Source organism: Crotalus tigris, unplaced genomic scaffold (genome assembly GCF_016545835.1).
Source record: "Crotalus tigris isolate CLP2741 ecotype Arizona unplaced genomic scaffold, ASM1654583v1 scf7180000017850.1813134, whole genome shotgun sequence".
In the NCBI taxonomy this organism is placed as follows: domain Eukaryota; kingdom Metazoa; phylum Chordata; class Lepidosauria; order Squamata; family Viperidae; genus Crotalus; species Crotalus tigris.
The window spans coordinates 657027-673639 of NW_024096672.1; the positions used below are offsets into that span (position 1 = coordinate 657027).

A 16613-nucleotide genomic window follows, 5' to 3' on the forward strand; every position below is an offset into this window, starting at 1 on the left:
TACCTTTGTCTTCAGGGTCACCTGAATCAGAATTCAAGTGATTGTGAAATCTTCTTGGAATGGCTGAAAGGACTGCATTGTAGACAGGAGAAAGGTGGGGGTCATATTCCTCACCCTGTGCTGAGGGAGGGCTGTTCAATTCTAATATAGATGAACTCTTTTATTCCTCTTTCAAACCTTTGAGATATCTATGACCAGGATGACTGAGAATCTCCATAGATATACTTCTGAGGTTCTTTTTAGCATCTCTTCTCCTGACACAGCACTCAGCTGAGTACTTTGAAAGAACATTCTTGATGATGGTTGCCTAGTTCTGGATTACCTTACTGAGGAAATTTATCTTTTCTCTACTCTGCTCTTTTTTTGTACCAATCAATCAATCCTAGGCATTATAATTTGCTCCTTGGCATTTATTAATCTTTACATTTTAATGTTCAATTGCATTATATTGTGGGGTTATATTTTTAATCTGTTTTTTTTTTTTTTCAATTTAATGTGCCCTGAAACCTTGGCTACAGAAGATGTAACATTTCCAAATATATTCCTGCAATAAAAGCATTCATCAGGAGCTAACTTTTTTCTAGCTTCTTGAACAGGAGTTTACCTTGAAGGATTTTAAATAAGCTTAAGAAAAGAATGGCTCCAATTCTCTTTGTATTACTTAAATTCTCTGCTGGAGATCCTTCCATTATTTCTCATTTTATTGCTAATCTCCTCCCCAAATGTTTAAAAACACATTTGTATTCAGAGCACTTAGATCAGCTCTTATTCTGTCAAGTGCAACAAGCTTCCACTGAATTCACTGGAAGTCATTTCTACATAGCTCTTAAATAAAAACCTGACAGAAAGAAATAATATTGCTAGTTCTGTGCTAATTTTCTAACAACTCTTATAATACTGACAGATATGATGCCTCCATTGTATATGTATGTTTATGTGTTGTATATATTCAAAATTAGTAACATAGGCAATCACCAGGAAGTCTCTTCTCCGCAAAACAGCACACATTTCCCACATTTAAATTGATTGTTAAATTGAAAAATGTCTGCAACATTGTAAGATCCAGATCTTAGGGTAAAACCATGGGAACATCAATATTTTACCTGATATCTAGCACAGTTTTGACATTCTCATCCAAGACTTCACAAGATCTCAAAGACAACATGGTGTTTTCTGATGAGATCTCAAGTACCTTCAACATAAGAGTACGCGGACCATTATTTGTAATTATTTGATGGTGTGCAGTGTTGAAAAGGTTTACTGGCTTTATATTTTCTTTTTTTCTGGGAGATGTCCAACTGATAAATTTGAGAAGTATTACAGAGGATATTCCCTGGTAGGTTGGCAATATTCAACCTCTACTTAAAATATATCATCAAAATATATGATCAAACAGATCCCTCCGTTCAAAAAAAAATGTTTTGTTTACATCTCCAAAGTTTGTAGCAGCCCCTTCTCTTCATTCACCTACAAATCTTAAGGATTCTCCTGTTTTTGGTTCCCGGTGGATCCCAATTGCCACCCATATGATACCAGTGTGTCTACAGATACATCTCTTGATGGAGTTTGCTCCTTCCAACTTTGTACATGTCATAACCAGTCTTTACAGAAAATTAAAGAAGGGGCACTGGCAGTTTGCGAAGTCTCAGCCTCCATTTTATCTGTTTCTAGGAAGCAGGTAGGCCCTAAATATGTCAGGAAATGAAAATGGGGGGGGTACTTATAGCAAGGACTTTGATTGCATAAGAACTGGGACAGCAAGGAATGAAGACTAGGCAGTATAACAACAGTGCTCAAGTAAATCAGTCAATGATATAAGCATGTTCAAAAGGTGGGGCTTCAATTATGCTTTTCCAAATGCCATCTTGGCGTTTTTGATCAGAAACACAACTTCAAATGCTGGGTGGGAAGTGGGAAACACTATGTCCATGGGAGGAGCTTGATAAATTTCCCTCAGCATGGTCTATAAATATGCCCATGGAGAAATGCAGATTTGTGTTATGATGTTCCTACAGACTTGTGTTATAAAAAAGCCCTATTATAGGTTTTAAAGTATCATACATTACATCTTGAAATCATACGGCATAACTGAATCTGGTTTCTGAATTAATATATTTTCTAGATTCAGATAGGACATTGAATGATAAGCTAATGAAACAGACTGAATTCAATATAGCAGAATAAGCTATATTGAGGGTCACACAGGATGGACTTTGTAATACTTGAAATATGGTTTTTGTAGTACTGTTGCACTGGCTAAATAACATGGATTTTCTTGTATTTTAAATTTGCTTTTTCAAATGTATTGATAATAATTTGCCATTAGCCTTAACTTTCAAGAAAAGCCTCCCTTTTAGAAACCAGAATTGGCAGGAGAGCACTTGCTACATTGCAGATAAAAGTTTCATTTTCCAGAAAGTTGGGAAGCCTGACAATGTATTTTATCCATACTTAGTCTGATGTTTTTCCTTTACAAATGTTTCTTTTACTTTTACTCAGAATACAATGCTCATTTCTATGGTATTGGCTATGCTCACCTATATTGGATGCTTTAATTCCTATGATATAACTGGAGAGAAGGTTAATTCTAAACCAATCAACTTTTATTTTGAAGTTATTTGTTGTGCTAAATGTAAAAATAAATGTAAGCCTTTATTCCAGAGTCCCTTTTCATAAGCAGACCTTACATTATCACAGTGTTAAATTAGCTTTAAATGATCTTCTGATTCGATTGCTTTATTGAAAAAACTAAGCATGGCCAGATTTGGCTATCAGAATGCAAACCTAAGCTAGCCTTAACCCAAATAACTTTAATTTATGTGAATGAAGCTTACTCTTCACATGAACTGATGAAGCAGGTTTTCTGACCATAGCCTTTTCATCCATTATTTGTTTCTTTCCAATACTTGTAGCCCATCCCAATTAAAAAAAAACACCCTTGGATGTTACATCTAAAAAATATTAAGCCCATGAAATATAATATTAATAATAGAATAATAACAATACACTCAGATGGCCAGTTGTACTTCATATAAAGACTTGTTAAAATTAAACAGTGTTAGGGGTCTTCTGAAATGCAAAGTGACTTAGGGCTGGCTATACTTCCAGAGGCAGTATGTCAGATATGTCAAACTCACGACATCATGTGACGTCACAAGACGTATCGGGACTATTTTGCCATTGCCGGCAATGGGGTGGGCATGGCTCCGGTATGATGAAACCAGCCTACGAGCCGGCAGTTTGACACCCCTGCAGTATGTTAACAGAGGGTTACACCAAAAAAGCCTGACTTCCATTTTAGACTATTCTAACATCTCAAGGGGGCTAGATTCTTAGCAGAACTCTCTTGATGTTCATAATACATGGGCAGAAACATGCTTAGCAAAGCTTTCCAGATATATCCCTGTTTTTATTTAAATTCAAGAGGAAGGAAATTCTGTCATTCATTCATTCATTCATTTACCACCCATCTCACATATGCCTGCTAGAGTGTTTCTCAGCTCCACAACCATCTCTAGGCACAGTTAATTGATGTTTCAACAACACTGGTGTTTCTGGGAAAAACATATAATAGCATCTTACCACATCTATTCTTACTTATAGCACCAGATATAAATTATTCAGGGATGCATATCTTAAAATTAGCTACATGTCCATGACTTGAGCTGGGATTCAAAGAAAGAATACAATTAATATCATATTATTTCTGTTTTCCATAACAAAGCATTTATCAAAGAAGAGGTGGCTTGCTTTTTCTTTGGGGACCTAAAACATTTGATTGATAAATGAAAAGTATTATTGGCCAATTCAATTGCTTAATTTTGAGTGGATGTTTTTTAGAATTAAAATGAGAGAATAATTAACCACAGGAGCTATGATTTGATAACAATTTAAATGGAAATTACCTTCATTTTCTAATGACATTAAAATTGAGTTTCTCAAGGTTATCTACACAATTTAGGTCATGATATGCAGCTTCTACTAACTAAAACCAACATTCCATTTGCTTTGAAAGTTTTATTTCCCTATGGGGGAAAAAGTTTATTTTTTCCTTGCCTCCTTCTCAAGAACTTTAGAATTTCCTTGGGTTGAATTTTGACTTTCCTTTATTTATTTACTCACTTACAGTATTTACATTATTCCTGATGTTGTTTGGCTTGAGATCTGAATCTCAGAATACCAAGAAAGTTGCAGGCTCCTTGGAATGGATGGCAAAACACATGACAGACAAACATCTAATCTCTTAGATAAATTACCTAAGTCTGCCTCACAATCCAATGTTTGTCTTCCAATTAAGCAATAAAAGAATTTATATATTCTCAAATTGTATGGAAAATAGTGGTATAGAGACTCCCTTTGTAAAGGAATGAGAATCAATTTCACTTGGAAAAACTATTTTGGCAGCCAAAAGTCCAATTACAGCACATTGCTTAAAGCAGGGCTTTTCAAACAGTGGTACAGATACCACCTGTGGTACATTGGCACCTGGCAGGTGGTATGCGACCATTCTAGAAAAATTGTAGTGGGGGAGGGGAATGAGCTGAACTGGTGGCAGCATCACACAAGCCTGAACAAGAGATGGCTGGAGCTGCAGGGCTGTCAGGGCTCAGCAGAAGCACCAGGATCAGCACCAGGCTCTAGCTGCTTCTGCTCTAGCTGCTTCTGCTGAGCCCTGAAGAAGCACCAATCAGCTGGAAAGCAGCACTGATCCTGGTGCTTCTGCTGAGCCCAGAAGAAGTGCCGATCAGCTGGAATGTTGCAGCATCTCCAGGGTCTTGTGATTTATATTCAGATGCTTGGCAACTGATTCATATTTATGACAGTCACAGTGTCACAGGGTCATGTGAAGTGACCAAAACCTGCTGCAACCACCCAGCAGATGGGGGGGAATAAAAACCAAACACACCCCACCCCACCTCTGCTGCCAATCCTCAACAGAAATGCTCACAGCAATGAAAACCTCGGACAGGAGGAAGAATGCCACCAGGTGGGCAGGCAGGTGTCTTGCTCAGCTGTGGCTTGAGGGGCACTTTTTTCAGTGCCATTGGAACTTCTAAGAGTCACTAAGCGAACTGTTGTAAGTCAAAGACTATCTGTACTTTATCACTTTTTTCATTTTTTTTTTTTTTTGGTGATCAAGTTTTTGACACCTTGCTAGGCGACTAGTGGTACTCGGATGTTGTCATATCCTAAAAGTGGTACAATGGGTGAAAAGGTTGAAAAGCCTTGTCTTAAAGCATATTGGCAACCACTCAACACAGGCTTCCATAGAAGGAATCTTTGCCTACATTGCAGGAATGGTTTCTTAAAGTGTCTCATTTGGCGGAAATGGCAAAGATTTCGGCTTTCTTAAAGGGGCAAACGCAAGAGAAATTTCTTGCTGTTTGGGATAAATGGATAAAATTCATACAATTTAAATTTGATATAAAAAAATACTATATAGTTTTTTTATAATTTTTAACTTTATATATATATATATATATTCTATTTTATATTCTCTTTTTTTATAAATATAATTTTTTTTAACTTTTTTTTAATTAAGCCTATATTCTGTTCTGGGAGGCCCTGGGGGGGGGAAGGGGGGGGTTGGGTAGGGGTGGGGTAAGGGGGGTTTTGTTGGGTAATGTTTGTTTTTTATCTGTATATGTTGTTTTTTGTTTTTGTATTGTCTTTTATTTTCTGTAAAATTTATAAAACTTTTTAATAAAAAAAAAAAAAACACACAGGCTTCCATTTTGCAAACAATAGCCACACAACCTTTTCTCACAGCAACTTCCTGCCAACTGAAGTGAAGCAACAAATAGCTAAGAACACATCAGAACTTCTAGCGTGCCAGTACTGCGATCACTTGATGAGCTATAACATAGGACTTACTACTTTTTCTTTATCCTTTGTATGTATGTATTTGTGTATTGCTATTTCAAAATATATATTTATGTATTGACGTATGTGTGTATGTGTTGTACACAATCACATATACATGAGCACAGATGCATATGTCTAATGAAGAAAATCAAAAGAAAGCAAATAAAGGGAAGTAAGGAATCAGGAGAACGACATTTGATATAAAAAGTAATATTCCCTTGAAGTACAGATGAATTTTATACAGTTTTTATTTTAATTTGCTGTAATATAGATGCATATCTAAAAGGAGACCTAAACAAACATAACTAAGGAGACAGAATAAAAGCAAATGAGCAGAGACTGTGTGGACTCGCTCTGAACAGTACCCGCATATTAAAGTATGAAATAGGAGAAGCGACAAAAAAAAACTTTAAGGTTATTCATCATTTTTGGTAGCAGCAAACGACAAACAAATGTGAAATGAACTTCCAAACAACCCACAGAAAATGTCAGTATCATGCCATTCATCTACTCTGACAGGAGGGAAAGTTGCCCTTTGTATATTTCTTTCTTTTTTGCTATGGGGCTGTTATTCCTTAGATGGAGAAAGTATGATGGAACTGCCGCATGATGGGACAAGTATTGTCAGATCATTTTGTTTCTCAGAAATGCTACCAACACTTCATTGTGAGGAATTTCCTTTCTTGTGTTCTGCTATGGGATTGCACTTTATCACTCCACAATGCCTTTCTTATCATCTTTCATGGATTAGGATCCGTATTTCCAGAAACAATATCACCATCCACATTTTCTAAACAAAGTCAAAAGGTTAAAGAGAAGACTCCTATTTGGCTAACATTAAGTCTGCCTGAGGTTGATTAATGTAAGCAACTTAGCCTATTGAGATGTAAATTGAGGCAGTTTGTATACGCTCTCTCTTACCCACAGGCGATCATTTTCAAAGTCATTTCTGGCATCTAGTACAATATAGAAATGGAAAAAGTTGGAGCAAACCATTTTTCATTTTCAAATGCCTCCTTTAAAGTCAGAAGATACATATTTAATGGTTCACCTGAAGGTAGAATCTTCTATTTTCTTTGGAGACAGTAACTAATTCACAGTGACATTTCAGATTTAAGGTCCAAGAGGCATCAGTACGAAAATGGAGACATCTAAGCTGTCTGGGTGTACCTATAAATTTTATTTATTTCTAATTTGCTCCAAAATTTCAGAAAGAGAGAGAGGGAGGGAGAGAGAGAGAGAGAGAGGGAGGGAGGGAGAGAGGGAGAGAGAGAGAGAACACTTTGATATATTTGGGGCTGATTTATTAAAGTTTCTTACAAGTTATAGTCTCAGTTTTGCTATTCCAGATTAAACACTGATTCTGATTAAAATGTAAACATATTTTTCAGCTGACAACTATTGGAAAAGTGCATAATGAAAAATAATTTATTTTATGTGCGTTGGTAATCCACTGCTTGCAAATTCTGGAGAAGTCCTTCTGTGTAAGATATCTTCAATGATGATGAATAGTGCCAGGCCTCTTTCCATCAGTACTTGCTGCTTAATGATCACTGGGCCTTCTAGGTGCTAGTGGACCTTGCTGTGAAAAAGAGAATGAATTTAGATTTATAAGATTGGTTGTTTTACTATCCCATAACAGAACTGATCACAACTTATGAAGAATGAGGAAGGATGGACTTCATTATCCCTTCAACGAAGGAGGCAAAAGTTCAGTGCTTATGTGTCAATTACCCTGAGTAGTCTTTGGTCTAATGGATGAATCTTCTGTGGCAACCTTTGTCAAGAAACTATAGAAAATCTGTTTCCAAGTACTGATAGGACAAAATAAATTACTCTTCAGAAACTCTGGCCAACATTTACTGCAGACTAAAAGTGAAAATATTGCTTCCCTGTGTTCCAGTATTGATCTCATAATAATTTTACTGACATTTCCTCTTCTGTTCTTACAGAAATACTCCATTCTTCCATTCTTAAAAAAAGATGGTTTTTTAGTGACTCAAAATATTATGACCCAAAAAAGCCAACACAGTGCTAAGCTGCATTAACAGAGGGATAGAATCAAGATCACGTGAAGTATTAATACCACTTTACAATGCCTTGGTAAAGCCACACTTGGAATACTGCATCCAGTTTTGATCACCACAATGTAAAAAAGATGTTGATACTCTAGAAAGAGTACAGAGAAGAGCAACAAAGATGATTAAGGGACTGGAGGCTAAATCATATAAAGAGCGGCTGCTGGAATTGGGTATTGTTGGAGTTATAGCCCCCTCCTCGCCCCATCCTTGCCCTTTCTTTGCCCTTTCTAGAGGAAACGTCTGCGGCAAAGCTTGCTAGCTTGTAACACAAATGGCAAACCGCATGACAGTTAAACAGGATGTTATGCAGAATTAAGCTCGAGTTGTTTTGTGTCTCCAAGTGGGCAATATAGGTCAAACATGACATGTACTCTTGACATGCTCTGAGACTAAGCAATGGGAGTGGTTTGAAGCTTATTGCGCAGCAAGAAATTATATGTATGGCACAAATGTATCACATGTAATCAATGCTTATTTGCATACTGTAATCAATAACGTAGTTCCCGGACTTCGGTTCGGGGCAGTCCCACCCCAAGAAAACCTCCGTGTCAGGAGCCTTCTTCCGTGTATTCAGCCATTCGTGGGATCTGCCCCACGTATGGGGGGATAGCAAAAGTGGTATCCCCTCAGGTGGTGACCCCGACGTAATTCGACCCGCAAGTCGAGTGTATGTCCTGTTGCAACTCTCAGGGCCGGTCGTCGCAGAACGAAGTACCCTCCTAGACATCTCTTGGTACCCTCATACTTCACTCGGCAGGACGCCTACTGCAATTCAGGGCCGGTCGTCGCGGAACGAAGTACCCTCCTAAAACTCGTGAGTATGGGGGCAGAATTCTCTAAGCCTCAGGTTGCGCACCTCCATGAACTTAGGGAATTGACCAAGACCCGACTTAATGGTGGGAAAAATCTGGCTGTTCCCACCAAGTCAGACCTGATCAGTCTGCTAAAATATATTTATCAACAATGCCCAGCCTACCCCGAGGAAGGGTCACTTAAAGAATCTGTATGGATTAAATTAGGAACATATTTTCATGAGTCCCCTAGGGCTCTGCCGAAAATATTGATCACTTGGCGGATTGTCATGGAATATTTAAAACTACACAAGAATACCATGGTCGGGGCTTCAGACCCCCCGCCGCCATATCAATCTGGCATTCAGAACTCTCCCCAGATAGAACCTGTAACGGTAGCACAACTCGAAGCCACGGCCCCGGCTCAGCCCGCTCCGAAAACATCAGAAACACCTGCCGGCGCTATTGCTCAAGTGCTGGCTAGAGCTAAACTTTCGGGCGATTTAGAATTGGATGAATATGAAATGTGCTACCCAGTAGAATTTGACACAAATGGGGCTCCATACATCGAACCAGTCCCTATGAAGTTGATTAGGGATATTAAACAAGCTGTCAATACCTATGGCGTTCAAAACTCTTATGTCGTAGGGTTAATAAATAATCTAGCCAACTCCTTTTACATGTTGCCATCAGATTGGAAAAATTTGTGTCGCATGATTTTGACAAGTTCACAATTTGTGGTATGGGAATCAGAGTATAAGAGGGAAGCAGAAGCCATCGTTAGAAGAATCGGGGGAAATTTGCAATTGGAACAGTTGATCGGTGAAGGGCGTTATGCTTCTCCTAATATCCAAAAGAACATGTCACGCGCTGCATTTGCTCATTCTAGTTTAGCAGCGCAAAATGCTTTTTCAAAGATAGATGACCCAGGCTCCTCTGCCGCAGGGTCGTTCGCAAAAATTTGTCAAGGGTCCCGCCAGTCCTATGGAGATTTCATTGATCAGTTGCAGAAGGCAGTTTTTAGAGAGATCCGGAATCCCATAGCACAAAAGGAACTTATAAAAAAACTAGCTTATGAAAATGCCAATGAAGATTGCAGACATATCATTCAGCCTCTCCTCAGCAAACCTGATTCCGAACTGGCAGATTACATTCAAGCATGCCGAATCGTCGGCACCAATGTCCACAACATGGAAACTTTAGCAATGGCATTGCAAAACATCAAAGGGGAGACATCTAAGAATGGCAACTGTTTTAACTGTGGCAAGTCCGGTCATTTTCGAGCACAGTGTCGTGCCCCTGGGGGCGGTGCACATCAGTCAAATTCAAATCAAAAAAAGCCGAAAACTGTGTGCCCCCGTTGTAAAAAGGGCTATCACTGGGCTTCCCTGTGTCGCGTGAATCCCCCTCCCCAATCTGCCAACAATAACAACCAGAACCAGGGAAACTAGTGGGGGGGCACTCAGCCAGCCCTCTCCCCAAGGCTGATTCCTTGGCTACATTTAACTTAAAAGAAACCTTCATAACGTCTATGCATGCTGTTGCCGCCGAAACTGTTTCTGTGCAAATACCTGGTCTTACATATTTTCTTCCTCTTTCTTTACCTGATGTTCCTATGCCGACAAAAGTTCCCTTGCTTTGCTATCCAGCTAGAGACCTCACTTCCCCCTTTTTGGTTGACTCTGATGATTTTTCTTCTCTGGCTCTAATTTGTATTGTTGATGCTCCTTTAGTCGTCTACAAGGAAGACCTTGCTGCAATCGTGATGCCAGTGGCCCTGGAGTTCGATCCCCTTGCTTATGAGGACATGGAACCAGTTCTTCCCCTCAACCCCTCTCTTAACAGCTACCGAAAGCACTTTCTTGACCACCAACTGCTTGCTTTCACTTCCACTATTCATTCGGATAAGCCTTTTATTACCTTTGTGTTAAATAATCGTTCTTTTTCAGGCATAATAGACACCGGAGCAGATATTTCAGTAATTAGAACCTCTGAGTGGCCTGCTGACTGGCCTACCACCTCTTCCCCTGCCGTCCAAGGCGTCGGAGGCATCCAAACGGCCCGAATTAGTACCTTGCCTCTGTTAGTCACCTCTTCTCACACCGACAAACAGGCACGTATTCGCCCTGTCGTCCTTCCCCTGCAAGTTAATCTTTGGGGTCGGGATCTTTTATCCCAAATTGGGGCCACATTAACCTTTTAGGAATGGCAAAAATTGCCCCCACCCCTTTATCCCTCACTCTTTTGGATCCCACTCCTGTTTGGGTGGACCAGTGGCCCTTGACAAAAGAAAAATTGGAAGCTTTACAACAGCTAGTCAATAAGCAGTTTCAATTGGGCCATCTGGTTGCATCTACCAGTCCTTACAACTCACCTGTTTTTGTGATAAAAAAGAAATCTGGGAATTGGAGATTTTTACAGGATTTGCGTTCCATGACTGATTGCTCCTATGGGATCCTTTCAACTGGGACTTCCCAATCCAAATTTAATCCCAAAAAATTTTTCTTTAATTATCATGGATCTAAAGGATGCGTTTTTTTCCATTCCTCTGGATCCCAAAGATCGCCAATTGTTTGCCTTTACCATACCGGTGTTCAACAATGCATACCCATCGGAGCGTTTTGAATGGACAGTTTTGCCTCAAGGAATGATAAACAGTCCTACAATGTGCCAATATTTTATTTCTTTTTTGCTGAAGCCATTTCGTGTGAAGTATCCCACCTTTTTATTTTATCATTACATGGATGATATTTTAATTGCCTCTTCTGATTGTTTTGAGGCCGTGTCCACTGTGGCCGCTGAGCTTAGAGACCATATGGCTAACAATGGACTGACCGTGGCACCTGAAAAAATTCAAACAAAAGAACCATTTTTGTATTTGGGCCATAAGGTGATGGCCTCCAATTCTTCTCCAATAGTGCCCCAACTAATGCTTCCAAATCCTGCTACCCTTGTTCAAATGCAGCAATTTTTGGGAACCCTTAATTGGGCACGACCATATATGGGCTTAACCACCTCACAATTGGCACCCCTTTTTTCAGCTTTGCAAGGTCACAAATCTCCCGGTGACAAGATTTTCTTAACATCTGAAACCTGGAAATTCTCAAATTAATCACTCAAATGTTGTCTGTCAAATGGGTTGATCATGTCTTGCCTGATGTTCCCTTGTCTCTTATAATTCTAAACACCCTTCTTTTACCCACGCTGGTTGTGGTCCAAATTGCCTCGCCTTTGTTGATTGTCGAATGGATGCATTTGCCTCACACTCCACGCAAAACTATCACCTCTCGTTTCTCCCTGTATGCTTCTCTGTTGTTCAAAGGACGTGCTCGATGCCGCCAATTAACAGGCACTGAGCCAGTTGCTCTTTTTGTTCCCCTGCGACTTCCCCTGTGGGAACAGGTGTACAGGGAATCCGAAGAACTCCAGGCGGCTCTAGCCCAGTGGCCAGGACAGGTTAAGTATCATTTTCCTGCTGATCCTCGTCTGACTCTTGTCCAAACTGTCCCAGTGAAATGGCAATCTCCATGTGTGTCCTCTCCTATTCCTTCTGCCCCCACAGTCTTTGCAGATGGAAGCACCCACACAGGCGTCTGTACTTTCTTACAAGATGGTGTTTGGCAAACCCATCGCACTCATGGCCACAAGTCTGCCCAAAGGGCTGAAATGGCCGCTTCTGTATTGGCTTTCTCCATGTTTAAAGATTCTGCCTTTAACTTGATTGTTGACTCCTTGTATGTTGCTCATGTTGTTAGTAATATCTTTCAGTCCTATCTTTCACCTTCGTTAGATACATCTCTAATGGCTCTTTTTTGTCAGCTACAAGACTTAATCCATGCCCGTGTCCACCCTTTTTTTATCTCCCACATCCGAAGTCACCAGCCCTTTCCGGGCATGTTGACAGAAGGTAACGCAAGGGTGGATGCGGCAGCAAAGGAGCCTTTAGCAAAGGAACCTTTGGGTGAAGAGTCTCATCAATTTTTTCCTGTGACTCCGCTCACAGCCTGGGAAAGTCATAGCTACTTTCACCAAAATAAAAAAGCCCTCATGAAACAGTTTTCATTGACATCGGCCGAGGCTTCGGCCATCATCCAGCAATGTGCTACCTGCAGTTTGCAAGCACATGCTATACCCATGGGAGTCAATCCACGCGGGTTGGCCACTTGCTCCCTATGGCAAATGGATGTCACTCAATATTCCCCTTTTTCCCCGTGGAAGTTTTTACATGTTTCAATTGATACTTTTTCAAATTTTATTATTGCCTCCCCCCAAAGGGGCGAGGCTACGAAGCACGTAATTAATCATTGTCTCCGTACATTTGCAGTGATGGGATGCCCCAAAGAGTTAAAAACAGATAACGGCTCAGCGTATAGCAGCGCGCCGTTTTCCTCCTTTTGTCAGAAATGGGGAATTGCCCACAAGTTTGGGATTCCTTGGAATTCTACCGGTCAAGCGATCGTTGAACGTGCTAATCAGACCCTAAAAAACATGCTAAAACGATTCGAACAGGAGAAAAGAACTCCTGGCCTCCCCTCACTGCAAGATACCTTAAATCGAGCACTCTATTCTCTCAATTTCCTGAATCTCACAGGCACTCCACCTCTGTCGGCAGCGCAATGCCACTTTGCCACACCAGAGTCACCGACAATCAAAAATTTGCGCCCTCCAGTGTTTTATCGCGAGTTGCCTGATCCTATTTGGAAAGGTCCGGCTGATCTCATCACCTGGGGACGAGGCTATGCAGCAATCCAACTGCCTGATCGAGTACTGTGGGTGCCAGGGAAGCAAGTAAGACCCTATCTTTGCAAACCTGCGGGCCCACCCATTGCATCGGAGCCTGATCCTCCCTCACATCATGATGCCTGAATCCATTCCTGACCTCAGAGGGGAACCAGACCCCTCGCTTTTCCCACCGCTTCCCGAGTATGGACCTCCGGATAGCCCCCCGACCTACCAGGAGAACGGTCGGGGGTCCTCCGAAGACTCCCCTTCTCCCTATAAGGATCCGCCACGATGTCCCTTCATTCGAGGTGGTCTAACATTTACCGATTTGCTAACCGCGCGAATGTCCTGCTCGCATTTTGCATATCATTTTATAATATTGACATTGTTTATGCTATGTATTTTTTTGGCTATGTGGGTGGCCTTTGCAGAGGGGGACAAGGCTCACAATACCACTCAGGAAAATCAAAACTGGAACCAGACTCCAACTCTTTCGCACAGAGTGCGCAGGGAGGTGGATGCCAGCTGTGACCGGTGCATCGTTCAGGTTAAACAAGGTCTGTCAACTGTTCTCACCCTGATTCATTCCAATATTGTACCAGCTCCCTGTCCCCAGAAATCTTTTTGTATTTTTAACAAAACTCAATATGTGACCTGCACCAAAGGGTTGTCATTCACGTGTCATAACCCGGCCCTGCCCACACGGTATAACATCTCCGTTTGGGCAGGCATTGGGATTGTCAAGGGACCGCCTCAAGCAGCTCGGTTATGGTACGTGAATCACACAGTGGTCACTAAAGCTAAAACTTGGGCTATAACCTTTGATGTCTGCAGTGCCATGTCAAAAAAATCCTTCCGTGGCTGTGGGACACGACCTGCGGGTTATAATAACGATCACAAGTACTTGTGCACTAGACCCCTACCCCTAGAGCCTTATCAGTTTCCACATCCCTGTGTCGCTTGGGCCAACTACCAAAACACAGCCTGGCGGGCAATTTGTCTGCACACGAATGGAGGATACAGGGGCTGCTATAATCCACTCAATATTAAACAGCGCCTTGTTCGTTCCTTTGTCCGACAACCAAATAGCAACAAGGTAACCATAGAAATAGAAAAAAATCATCCCCCCATGGAAACCTATGGCATAGGCATTGATGGATCGGGATTAGACCCTTTGACACACATTACCATAAAGGTCCAGAACTTGGAGGATGTTCAAAGAATTGAATGGTCAGTTTATGATCATATAGCCAAATTAGAGACCAAGGCGTCTCCCCTAATATCTGACAAAGCACGAAACCTTTTTATGGAATTTGCAGAACAAATAGCCTCTACATTGGGTGTAAAAAATTGTTTTGTTTGCGGAGGTACCAATATGGGGGAACAATGGCCATGGGAGGTTCATGAGGCAGATCCTGAGTATTTAAATAATCAAACGAAATTTGCTAATTTTACTTTTAGAAACCTGAAAGACCCTGCGGTGTGGACACTGACTACAAATGTTGTAGGAACAAATTGCTTTTTCAGGAATGGCTCTATCCCTGTTGGTACGCTTCTGTGCCGTGGACAATGGGAAGAAGGCCAGTGGGTGTCCCCCACCAACGAGTCCACTCCTGCACTATTAAATCATACCTTTTTCAATTATCTCAACAGGTCTTCTCTCAATTGGACAGCACCGCAAGGCATGTATTGGGTATGCGGTTCCTTTGCATACGAGTACTTACCTCCAGACTGGGTAGGGGCTTGTGTGTTAGGGTGGATCAAACCTTCCTTTTTCCTCCTTCCCCTGACTGCTAAACAGACCCTGGGTGCCCCGGTGTATGACAATTGGGGTAGAAAAAAGAGGGATGTATCCTCGGAAGGCTATGCAGGTATACGGGTGGGCAACTGGAAGGACGATGAATGGCCGCCCGAAAGAATCATTGCCTACTACGATCCTGCCACTTGGGCGGAGGATGGGTCCTGGGGTTATAGGACCCCCATATATATGCTTAATCGCATTATTCGCTTGCAGGCTGTGCTTGAGTTAGGCAGCCGACGCATTTCAGCCGCTTTAACCGTTCTTGCCACTGCACAGGATAAGCTGCGCACCGCTGTTTACCAAAATCGCTTGGCTTTGGATTATCTTCTTGCTAAGGAGGGAGGAGTGTGTGGAAAATTTAATTTGACCAACTGTTGTTTGGAAATTGATGAAACCGGAAAGGTAATTGCAGATTTGACTAAGGAACTCCATAAGCTGGTCCATGTGCCTGTACAAAAATGGACCGGGATCGTGGATGAAGGAGGATTTTTGGGCGGGATTTTCAGGAACTGGAAGCAAGCAGCCTTTATGTTTGGTGTAATCTTGTTGAGTCTCCTTTTACTTCCCTGCCTGATTCCCCTTCTTCGAAACTTGATACAAAGCACTGTGGAGGGTATGGTGGACAAGAGGACCATACACCTGGTTAGGTACCAGACACTGCCAACCATGGACATGCCGGACCCTTTAGCCATAACCCTTAGCAGTGAAGAAGATGATTTTTCCTTTAATTAGAAAAAGACAGGGGAGATGTTGGAGTTATAGCCCCCTCCTCGCCCCATCCTTGCCCTTTCTTTGCCCTTTCTAGAGGAAACGTCTGCGGCAAAGCTTGCTAGCTTGTAACACAAATGGCAAACCGCATGACAGTTAAACAGGATGTTATGCAGAATTAAGCTCGAGTTGTTTTGTGTCTCCAAGTGGGCAATATAGGTCAAACATGACATGTACTCTTGACATGCTCTGAGACTAAGCAATGGGAGTGGTTTGAAGCTTATTGCGCAGCAAGAAATTATATGTATGGCACAAATGTATCACATGTAATCAATGCTTATTTGCATACTGTAATCAATAACGTAGTTCCCGGACTTCGGTTCGGGGCAGTCCCACCCCAAGAAAACCTCCGTGTCAGGAGCCTTCTTCCGTGTATTCAGCCATTCGTGGGATCTGCCCCACGTATGGGGGGATAGCAAAAGTGGTATCCCCTCAGGGTATGTCTAGTTTAATGAAGAGAAGGATGAGGGGGGACATGAAAGCAGTGTTCCAATATCTCAGGGCTGCCACAAAGAAGAGGGAGTCAAGCTATTTTCCAAAGGGCCTGAAGGTGGGACAAGAAGCAATTGATGGAAATTAATCAAG

General features: G+C 41.5%; 1 protein-coding gene across 1 annotated transcript; it reads left to right on the top strand.

Moving 5' to 3' along the window:
- The first annotated feature begins 13871 nt into the window (after nucleotides 1-13871).
- Nucleotides 13872-15992, top strand: LOC120308008 (endogenous retrovirus group 3 member 1 Env polyprotein-like). The gene has a single exon (XM_039343416.1). It carries the CDS (start codon nucleotides 13872-13874, stop codon nucleotides 15990-15992), a length of 2121 nt encoding a protein of 706 aa, XP_039199350.1.
- Nucleotides 15993-16613: the final 621 nt, after the last annotated feature.

Coding starts and splice junctions, on each gene's coding strand:
- LOC120308008 (XM_039343416.1), top strand. CDS start 13,872: ATGTGGGTGGCCTTTGCAGAGGGGGACAAGGCTCACAATACCACTCAG.